This window comes from Monodelphis domestica, chromosome 6 (assembly GCF_027887165.1).
Source record: "Monodelphis domestica isolate mMonDom1 chromosome 6, mMonDom1.pri, whole genome shotgun sequence".
Classification (NCBI taxonomy): Eukaryota; Metazoa; Chordata; class Mammalia; order Didelphimorphia; family Didelphidae; genus Monodelphis; species Monodelphis domestica.
In genome coordinates, this window is record NC_077232.1 from 26,725,888 (window position 1) to 26,737,257 (window position 11,370).

An 11,370-nucleotide genomic window follows, 5' to 3' on the forward strand; every position below is an offset into this window, starting at 1 on the left:
CCAATTCCAAAATTCTTATCCCAAAAGTTTGGATCTTCACTTTTGTGAAATACGAGATTACTATATAATCTTTTACTATTTTTGTGCTATATATGTTTTGTTCCACTGCTCTACCTTCCTATTTCTTAGGCAATTCTTAGACAGTTTTGATAATTAATGCTTTATCATACAGTTTAAGTTCTGGTACTACTAGACCTCCTTTCCTTACATTTTTTCATTAATTTCCTGGATATTCTTAACTTTTTAACTTTTCAAAATGAATTTATTTTATTTTCTAGCTCCATATAATAATTTTTGGTAATTTAATTGGATAGCATCAAGTAGGTAGAATACATTATGATTGCCATTTTAAGTATGTTAGCTCTGCGCATCCATAAACAATTAGTATTTTTTAGTTATTTATCTCAGACTGAATGTAAAACATGTTTTATAATCATGTTCATGTTGTTTCTGGTTTGTTTTGGCAGGTATTTTTAAATTTAAATTAAATCTAGTTTTTATGGTATTCTCAATGCATTAATCTGTTCTTTCTCTATTTTCCTCTATTTTCTCTATTTCTCTATTTCTCTATTTTTATTTACATAAGGCTTTAGAGATATAAAGTTTCTTCCAATTACTGCATTTGCTCTGTCCCATAGGTTTTGGTATGTTGTCTTGTTATTATCATTCATTTTGATAAAATTATTGTTTCTGTGACTTGTTTTTAACACACTCCTTCTTTAAGATTAATATGTTTCTTCTCCAATTAATTTCCATGGTTCCTTATTAAATACAATATCTACTACATTGTGGTATGAAAAGAATTAATTTAACACTAACGTTTTTATGCCATAATATCTGAACAGTTTTTGAAAGATCCCATATATTGCTAAGAAAAATGTATATTCCTTTCTGTTCCCATTTAGTTTTCTCAATATATTTATCACATATAGCTTATCAAATATATGCTTTTTATCTATTTTTTATTAGACTTATCTATTTCTGAGAGGGGAAGGTTGAAGTCCCAACTTCTGGATAATTCACATTCCACTATTTCTCCTCAGGTCATTTTCCATATCAAAGGAAAACTCTACAAGATTCCCAAGGAATGAACTCTCCTAAAGAAGGCCTTGAGAATATCTACTTATCACTGCTTTTCTTTGGCATCCTGGGGAACATGTTCCTTCTTTGCCTACACATCTTTAAATTTATCACTGGTCACAGGAAAAGACACATAAGCTTGATAATCACAAATATGGCTTTTGCCCATGTTTTGATGATTTTTTGCAGAGGCATCCCCCGAATGATATCCAAATGGGGATGGAGATTTTTGCTAAATGAAATGATGGGCAAATTCATTACTTATCTCACAAGAATGACCCGAGGTGTTTCTCTTTGCAACACCTGCCTCCTGAGTGTCTTCCAAGCACTCACCATCAGTCCTAACAGCCTTAAGATAAAAACTAGAGCCCAAAATTATATTCTTCTCTGCTGTATCCTGAGCTGGGTTTTCAATCTTCTTCTTGATATAACTTTGCCTCTGAGTATAAATAATTCAAGGAACAGCAGTAAAGAAAGATGGAGGATTGGGCATGTTTCTTTTGACTTAAATGTCATAAGTATTATAACAATCTTAACTTGGAAGTCAGTTGTTGATGCTCTATTTGTGGTTCTCATGATCTGTTCCAGCGGCTATATGGTGTTTGTCCTGTACAGACACAATCAGAAAGTCCAACACATTCACAACGTCAGCCTCTCCCCCAGGGCCTCACCTGAGACCAGAGCAACCAAAATAATCCTGATGCTGGTGATCACCTTTGTCTGCTTTAACTCTGCAAGTTCCCCTTTTGTAATTTATGTCACTTCTGATAGACTAACCAGACCCTGGGCACTACACTTCACTGTCACACTTTCTTTGTTTTATCCAATAGTCAGTCCGTTTATGCTGCTCAGCATTGACACCAGATGCCCAGGTCTTTTAGGACACTTTTAGGTTTAAAGAGGTCCTTTTAGGAAGGACTTTCTGAGTAAGAAGAATTATTAGGGGAAATGTAAAAAGTTGGGAATAGAGTAGGATTAGGTCAACAATTTTTAAAATATCACTAAATTAGTTTTAAAAATTAGCATCTTGAATATAAAAGCTCAGATCATGAAAAAATTGAGGGCAATGGGAAGAGAGACTATTCACAACTATTTGAAAAGGTTGAAAAAAGAGAAAGAAATAATTGATCATAAAAACAAAATTAAAATTTTCAACCATGCTTTAATTAAATTGCAAAACTTTTCTCAAATAAAGAGTAATTTCCAAGGGGGGCATTCATAGCAATTATTGAATCTGACATCCAATATACAAAGGAAATTGGCACAACTATATAAAACCAATATGCATTTCTACCTTGATCAGTGGTCAAGGCACAGGAATAAACAGTATTTAAAAAAAAGAATAACTAACAATAATTGTTTATATAAAATTGATTCTGAATCACTAATGATAAAAGAAATATAAATTCAAATAATTCTGATGGATCATTATACTCAACAATTTAGCAGGGTGACAAAGTATATAAAAATTCCATGCAAGAAGTGCTGTGCACAGAAATGCAATATCTGGAGTTAGCAATATTTCCATTCATCCTATGAACTTGTAATTATTTTAGACAAATGACTCAAAAGTTAATCTCTTTAACTCAGTGACCCCACTACTCTGACTTTATTCCCATAAAGTCAAAGAATATAAACAAAGGATGAAATGAAATGTAATAATTTCTTTCCCCCTGAAAATTTGCAAGAATTTTTTGAGCAAGACACTCTCAAAAAGAAGAGGTGACTAACCATCTCTTCCTACAACATTGCACAATCCAATGGACAATAGGTATAAAATATTGTAAAGAATTTTCCTTTGTTTTTAGTTTTAATGATCGTTCTTCTTCCTCTTTTTTGTTTTACCAAAAAAAATCTATTTGTTACAAAGCATTGGACTCTGGGAAGGGGTAGGAACAGAGATACAGAGTGACATTTAGGCAATATAAAGAAAAAAGATTATAGCAAATTTTTCATTTAAAATGTAAACAATCAAAAAGCATTCATTAAATCCTTAATCTGTCCTAGGAACTGTGCTAATTTCTAGGGATACCAAGAAAGGTTAAAGTATGGTTCTTATCCTCAAGCAACTCACATTCCAAATGAGGTATATGACAGAAAAACCACTATATACATACAAAAAAATTGTAGTGAAAATGGGAAGTAATATCAGAGGGATGGCATACCAGTTGAGGGAAGGGGAGAAAGAAGACCTCTCACAAGAGGTAGAATTTGAGCTGAATCTTTAAGGAAGTCATGGAAGCCAGGAGGAAGAGGTGAAGGTAAAGAGCATTGCTGGAAAGAGAAATGCCAGTGAAGGTGAAGAGTTAAGAGATGGAAGATAAAACATAATGAATATCATGAAAGTCATTGTTGCTGTATCATTGAGTTCTTTGACAAAAATAGATATGAAAAATGGAATTATTGGAAGGAGCATGTTGTGAAGTACTATAAAACTTCGTATTTTGTTTCTGAATACTATTAATAGTAAATTGAAATTATTTGAATCAGATAGATTTTTCAGTTAGCAAGGGAAATTCTACTCCTTTTTGTTCCTTTTCTTTAAACAAGCAGGCTCAAATAATAATTAATCAATTGGTCTCTCATAGACTTCTTCACCCACCCTAAAAAAAGTCAAAGAGAAGATTTAATATTTTGTCTTGAAAGTAATAGGGGGAAGAGATAGAGCCAAGATGGTGAGGTACAGTCCATGACCCAATGAACTCTCCCAGAATTCCTCACCAAACAACTTTAATATTTTAAAACAAGTTTTGGAATGTCCTAATCAACAAAAGCTCAGAATTAGACATTTTTGCATGCTAAGGAAAAATCAGAAGTTAGTTTGGGGGTAACCCAGAGTGTAGAAGCAGTATTAACAGCACTAATTGTGGTCTTTGGAGGTGGCTGTGACAAAGGCAGCAGCAACAGAAGTAACTTTGAGAGTGCTCAGTTCAGAAACAGTAAGAGCATTGGACAACAGCTCAGAAAGAGATTATAGTGGACTATTTACTGGTAATGAGTGAACCTAGTGCTGACTGGAAACTCTATTGCCATGTACAGAGATCTCTTGTATACAGTCACAAGGGATCAGGGGCCCTGGTCTGAATTCTAAGATGGAGAGGGACACTATAACTTATGGCTTCAGGAAAGTAAAGGATGTGGTCACACTTACAATTGTAAGAATTAAAATTGGGTTCGACTCAATATGAGAATTACAAATGTGAGAGTGTGGTTGCCATTTGTAAAATATTACCCCTTAAGTCAGAAATGACTGTTAACAGCTTTTTTTTTTAAGTTAGAGATATTGAAAGTGGAAAATGTAGGAAGGAGATAGAGCCTTATTTAGCCTACTGTCCTAAGTGCTGATCTTGTGAGCTCTGGCTCAGCTACTGGCAGGGGCTCTCTCAAGTCCTGATCTCCAAATGGAATTCCCAGGGGCATCTTCAGTCAGAAATCCACCAATACAAGCTTCTTCCTTCAACCCAACTCACTCAACCAGCAAGCCTCTCCAGTGTAGAAAGCCCCATTCAAGGACAAGTCTAGGACAATGTGACTGCTTCTAAGAGTCTTATCAGAGCTCACACTGAAGACGGTATGCTACTGAAGCACCAACAAAGAGAAGGTCTCCTTGCCAAAGAACCAAGGAAGCCAAGAGTGAATCTTGTCCTTTGGTCTTGCTTTTTATAGCCTTTTTTCCATGTTACTTCCTGTCTCTCTCCCACTTCACAGGAACCAATCACAGCTTCTCAATTTGCCTAGCTCTGCCCAACAGGGGGCAGTGCTTGTGGTTTTTTGATTTGTGATATAGTGATTTGTGAGCTCTCCTACCTAGTAAACTACAATGAGGGGTCCTTCCTGGGTAATGACCAGAGCATAGACCAGGAAACTACAGCCTTCTGTAGATCACCCAACAATGAAAACACCCAAAACTTGCAAACTCCCAGAAATTAGTGTAAAAACAGCAACATGAAAAAATATGAAACTTGACAACAGTGCCTCCTCAGGCCCACATGAGCAGAACCCAGCTTTAACATAATGTTCGAAGTCAATAAATTGGTTGGGAAAATGACCAAACAACAAAACAAAAATCTTGAGTATAAACATCTATTACAGTGACTAGAAAGACAAAGACATAAATTCACAAAAATAATTATGTGAAAACATTTCCAATCAAAACTCAAATAAAAATTCTAATTGGACCAAAGTCCAGCAAGAATTCTTAGAAGAATTTGAAGAGAAAAAATCCATAGCGGAAAAATTGGGGGGGGGGGTAGTTAAGGGAAAGAAAGGATTTTATCCACTGCAAGAATGAAGACAAGAAAAACAAAAGGAAAAAAAAGCAGAAAGAAAGTCATTGTGAGGAAAAACAAGTATAGAGGACTTGTTTTCATTTGATCTATGAGTATTCTGGTCAAAGACTTTGAAGTGGTTTGCTATCTCCTTCTCCATTTCATTTTATAGATAAGAAAAATTAGGTAGCTGGTTTAAGTGATTTCCAAAAATTGGGCTATTTTAAGTGAATGAGAATGAATTTAAATTCAAGTCCTACTGACTCCATGTTCATCACACACTTTGTTGAGACACCTATATATCCATGGGCCTTCAAGAATAGGGGAAGATGAAATAATAATAAAAATAAATGTATCCCAGGAGAGAATTTTAGAGTTCAGTAGTAAAGCACTACTTTCAGTTGCAGAAGTTTTTTTGGTCTTCATATGGGAGATCAGAAGGTAATTGAATTTGAATGAGAATATTTTAGTACATAAAGGATAATGTCATGTGTTTCTCCATAGGTCACCTTAAATTTGACTTCAAATCATTTTCACCAGACAGCTAAGGAATGATGACTTATAATGAGATTCTGGGAATAGTACACCTAGAAGTAACAGGAATTGAATTGCTAGGAAAGTGTTTCATTCTATTCTCAAATATCCAGAATTTCATCACTATTCATAGGATGAAACCTAAAAACCAAATTATCAGCCATTTGACTTTTTCCAATATTATTTTGCTTCTCTTTAGAGGAATAACCAATTGAACACGGATTTGGAGAGTGAAATATTTACTGGAAGAGCTGGGAATTTGAATCATAACATATTGCCAGAAAATGGTTCCATTCCTATTGAAAACACTAGAAAGTATAGTAACAGAAGGGTCTTTCCTAAAAATAATAAAATATTTATTTAAAACTATCAGCCAACATCATCTGCAATGGGGATAAACTAGATGCATTCCCAATAAGATTAGGAGTGAAACAAGGATGCCCATTATCACCTCTATTATTTAACTTTGTGCTAGAAACACTAGCAGTAGCAATTAGAGAAGATAAAGTAATTGAAGGCATTAAAATAGGCAATGATGAGACCATGTTATCACTCTTTGTGGATGATATGATGGTCTACTTAAAAAAATCCTAGAGAATCAACAAAAAAGCTAGTGGAAATAATCAACTTTTGCAAAGTAGCAGGATACAAAATAAACACACATAAGTCATCAGCATTTATATATATATATATATATATGTATATATATTTAAATACACACACACACACACACACATATATATATATATATATATATATATATATATATATATATATCCAACACATCATAGCAGTAAGAATTCAAAAGAGAAATTCCATTAAAAATCACCTTAAACAATATAAAATACTTAGGAATACATCTCCTGAGACAAACACAGGAACTATATGAACACAACTACAAAACACTTTTCACACAACTAAAACTAGATCTGACCTATTGGAAAAACATTAACTGCTCATGGCTAGGATGAGCTAACATAAAAAAATGACCATCCTACCCAAACTTACCTATTTATTTAGTACCATACCCATCGAACTTCCAAAAAATTTCTTTACTGAATTAGAAAAAAAACATAACAAAGTTCATTTGGAATAACAAAAGATCAAGGATACCCAGGGAAAATGAAAAAAAAAGTGAAGGAAGGCAGCCTTGCAATCCCAGATCTCAAACTATATTATAAAGCAGTGGTCATCAAAACAATTTGGTACTGGCTAAGAGACAGAACAGAGGATCAGTGGAATAGACTTGGGGTAAGAGACCTCAGCAAAACAGTCTAGGACAAACCCAAAGATCCCAGCTTTTGGGACAAAAATCCACTATTCAACAAAAACTGCTGGGAAAATTGGAAGACAGTGTGGGAGAGATTAGGGTCGGAATACCACCTCATATGCTACACCAAGATAAACTCAGAATGGGTGAATGACTTGAACATAAAGAAGGAAACCATAAATAAATTAGATGAACACAGAATAGTATACATGTCAGATCTTTGGGAAGGGAAAGATTTTAAACCCAAGCAAGACATAGAAAGAACCACAAAATGAAAATAATTAATTTTGACTAAATCAAATTAAAAAGGGGTTGAACAAACAAAACCAATGTAACCAAAATCAGAAGGGAAATAACAAACTGGGAAACAATCTTCATAACAAAAACCTCTGACAAAGATCTAATTAGTCAGATTTACAAAGAGCTAAATCAATTGTACAAAAAATCAAGCCATTCTCCAATTGATAAATGGACAAGGGACATGGATAGGCAGTTCTCAGATAAAGAAATCAAAACTATTAATAAGCACATGAAAAAGCGTTCTAAATCTCTTATAATCAGAGAGATGCAAATCAAAACAACTCTCAAGTATCACCTCACACCTAGCAAATTGACTAACATGACAGCAAAGGAAAGTATTGAAAGCTGGAGGGGATGTGGCAAAGTTGGGACATTGATTCATTTCGCTGGTGGATTTGTGAATTGATCCAACCATTCTGGAGGGCAATTTGGAACTATGCCCAAAGGGTGATAAAAGACTGTCTGCCCTTTGATCCAGCCATAGCACTGCTGGGTTTGTACCCCAAAGAGATAATAAGGAAAATGACATGTACATAAATATTCATAGCTGTGCTCTTTGTAATGGCAAAAACTTGGAAAATGAGGGGATGCCCTTCAATTGGGGAATGGCTGAACAAATTGTGGCATATGTTGGTAATGGAATACTATTGTGCTAAAAGGAATAATAAAGTGGAGAAATTCCATGGAGACTGGAACGACCTCCAGGGAGTAATGCAGAGCGAGAGGAGTAGAACCAGGAAAACATTGTACACAGAGACTGATACACTGTGGTACAATCGAATGTATTGGACCTCCTCCATTAGTGGTAATGCATTGATCCTGAACAACCCTGATGGATTGAGAAAAACCACTATCCACATTCAGAGGAAAATCTGTGGGAGTAAAAACACCAAAGAAAAACAACTGCTCACTGACATGGGTCAAAGAGGATATAGACTCTAAATGAACATCCTAGTGCAAATACCAACAACATGGAAATCAAGGACACATGCAATACCCAATACAAGTGTGTGACGGCTATGGGAGGTATGGGAGGAGGGGAGGGAGGAATAGAAAATAATTTTTGTAACCAAGGAATAATGTTTGAAATTAACCAAATAAAAAAATAATCCTTAAAAAAGGAAGAATATATGCTCATATCAGAGATTCAGAAAATTAAGGGAAATAAAATAAAATGTTTTAATTTTATGAAACTTTAAAAAAAATCTCCTCCCCCCAAAAATCCAATGATGCCAAGATCAGAAGGAGTAACTGAAATTGGTGGGTGGTATTATAGTGTTGTTGGGGGGGGTTCTGATTAAGGCCTTAATTTTGAAAAATAAAGAAGACTACTTGAAATTTATTAAAATAATAGAAATTACATTCTTAGTCAAAGGCTATGAGCAAGCAGTTTTCAGAACAAGACATCATAGCTGTTCATAATCATGTGAAAAAATATTTTAAATCTCAATTAATTATGGAAGTGAAAATTAAAAAATTTCAATGTATAATTTTACATTTATGAGAATGTGTGACATGTGGGAAAATGGTTATACTAATGTACTATTGATAGAGTTGTGAATTTGTTTAGCCATTCCAGAGAAAAATTTGGAGAGATGCATAATAAAGGGTATCAAAAATCTACATACATTTTGACTAAGCAATAGTGGAGCTTGGTTATGATTGAATATTATTATACTGTTAAGTTATAATAGAAATTATTTCAGAGTAACTTCAGAAAATATATCATTTGATGCAAAGTCAAGTGAGCAGAACCAGGAGAAAATTGCTCATAATAACAGCAATGGTATGAGAAGCATCTGTGAAAAAAAGTTACTCAGGATTTTTTTCCATAAAAATTATCCAGGGTTAATGTCTTTCTCTTGTTCTTTTTGGTGGTTGAAGATTATATTTCTTGGGCATTGCTGGCCATGACTATGCTGGCTTTTACTTCCCTTCCCAGCCAAAAGTCTGAGTGAGTAGGACAGTCTTTCTGTGTGTGGAGTTAGGGAGTGATTTTTGCCTGAGGCTACATTGTGAGACTCTGCAGCTTCTACTGTGTTCCACCCCTTTCCACTCTATCTCAGCACCCAAGGTCCACACTCTTCAGCCTCCTGGGTTCCCAACCTAGCAGTTCTCAGGGGTAAGTCCCTGGTGGTCTTAGTCATCTCACAAAAACTGAGAAATTTCCCCTTGCTTGCTCTGATTCTGGTGCATTGGTTCTGATTCTGGGATCATAGGTGGGGTGGGGGAGGGTTGATCAACTCCTATTTTGGTGGGAGCCATTTCACCCCCTTATAGCATGGAAATGCCCAAATCCCATGTACCTTCAATGCTGTGCCCACCTTTAGAGCCCCTTTGTTCATTTAAACTTTTTTTATCCTATTTGAGGCACCATATATTTTGGTCAATTGTGAGGAAAGGAAGAGTCCTGCTTCTACACTGTAATCATCTTAACCCAGGATGTCCTGGGTCATCAATTCCTAAAGTGGAAACAGCTCCAGTTCATCATGGAGCTAAATTTGGTCTTGAATCTCTTCTCTATTATAAGGAATACAAAACAGAGATACTATAGGGAGAGGTATAATGAGCAGACATATTTGTGTCACTTTTATGAGGGATTCTAAGCTATAACCAAAGGAGCACCTCACCTAGAATCCCAATCCACTGGCTCCTATCCTCATCACATCTCCCTGAGACCCACCAGACAATGATTGACTTCTTCCTCTTTTTTATTACAGACAAGATAAACTTCTCCCTTACTTGCTAATTGATGCTGTGTTAGAAATTCTAAATAATCAAGAGTCTTTGTAGACAGTAAAAAACTCTTGAGACAAAAGTTAGCTTTCTTTTAGACAGGTCCCAGGTAGCCCTTGCAGTGTAAATTCTCTGCAGATGACATAATTACAGCCCTGCAGGGAAATGAGCTCAGACAGGGCAGTTATTGTAACTGTAACCCTGGACCTTCCCTATAGGTTACAAAGATGATCATGCATACATATATAGGTCCTCCAACAATGACTTGCGCAGTTATGCTTTCTGCTTTACTGATAGAAACCAGCCTGGTAAGTGACTATTCCTTAGTATAAGACACAGACATTGGTAGAACAGGAGAGTAAATTTAATTTGATGGTTATGTACCTAGAGTACAGCAAAAAAAGTCTTACTGAATGCTTAATGAATGACTCAGTTGGTGAAGAAGCACAGTAGGCAAATGCCTGTTTACCACTCTCTGTTCTAAGTGTATGGAGATAAAGAAAGAGAAAAACCAAGTCTAATGGGACAGAGAGAATTCAAGCAGATATGTATAAAGTAGAGACAGAGAGTCAGAATCAGAAACAGAGAGATCTAGATAGACAGAAAGACAAACAGAGATACAGGAACTTAGATCCAATATCTGAGAACAGATATTTAAATTTTAGATAACTAGGAAAGAATTTATCCAAAAAGCATGGTTTGGGCCAGAAAGGGTAAAAAGCTAGGGGAAAAGGAAGGTGGTCATGAGGAAGTAATTTTAAAAGTCTGAGAATTTAAGAGACTCAAGATTCAGAAATCATCTCACCCAGTATGGCTCAATACTGTCTTCTATATTCAGAAAGTGACTAAAGGCTGAGAGGTTTTCTGGGTAAAAGAAAAGTGATGCAAATACTCTATCTACATTCAATAATCCAGAGCCCATCATTTGAGAATTCAATTTATATGTAAACTTAGAGGTCACTGATTTTAGTCTCCCATTCTCCATTTCTGCCTCCTACACATCACCATCTCATTTCCCCGATATGAAGATGCTCTCTTATTCCAGTTGTGTTTAAAAACATTCATACATATGACTTATTGGATTCACAAATTTAAAAAAAAATTCTTTAGGTTAGGTAATCAGAGTCTTTGTCCTCTTATAAAAAAATAATATTGGGGGCAGCTAGGTGGCTCAATGGATTG

General features: G+C 35.2%; 1 protein-coding gene and 1 pseudogene across 1 annotated transcript; both read left to right on the plus strand.

The window, feature by feature from the left end:
- The first annotated feature begins 1,087 nt into the window (after positions 1–1,087).
- Positions 1,088–1,972, plus strand: monDomV1R1257 (vomeronasal 1 receptor monDomV1R1257). The gene has a single exon (NM_001166785.1). The coding sequence runs from the start codon at positions 1,088–1,090 to the stop codon at positions 1,970–1,972; it is 885 nt and encodes a 294-aa protein (NP_001160257.1).
- monDomV1R-ps1220 (vomeronasal 1 receptor monDomV1R-ps1220 pseudogene) lies at positions 5,900–6,172 on the plus strand (annotated as a pseudogene).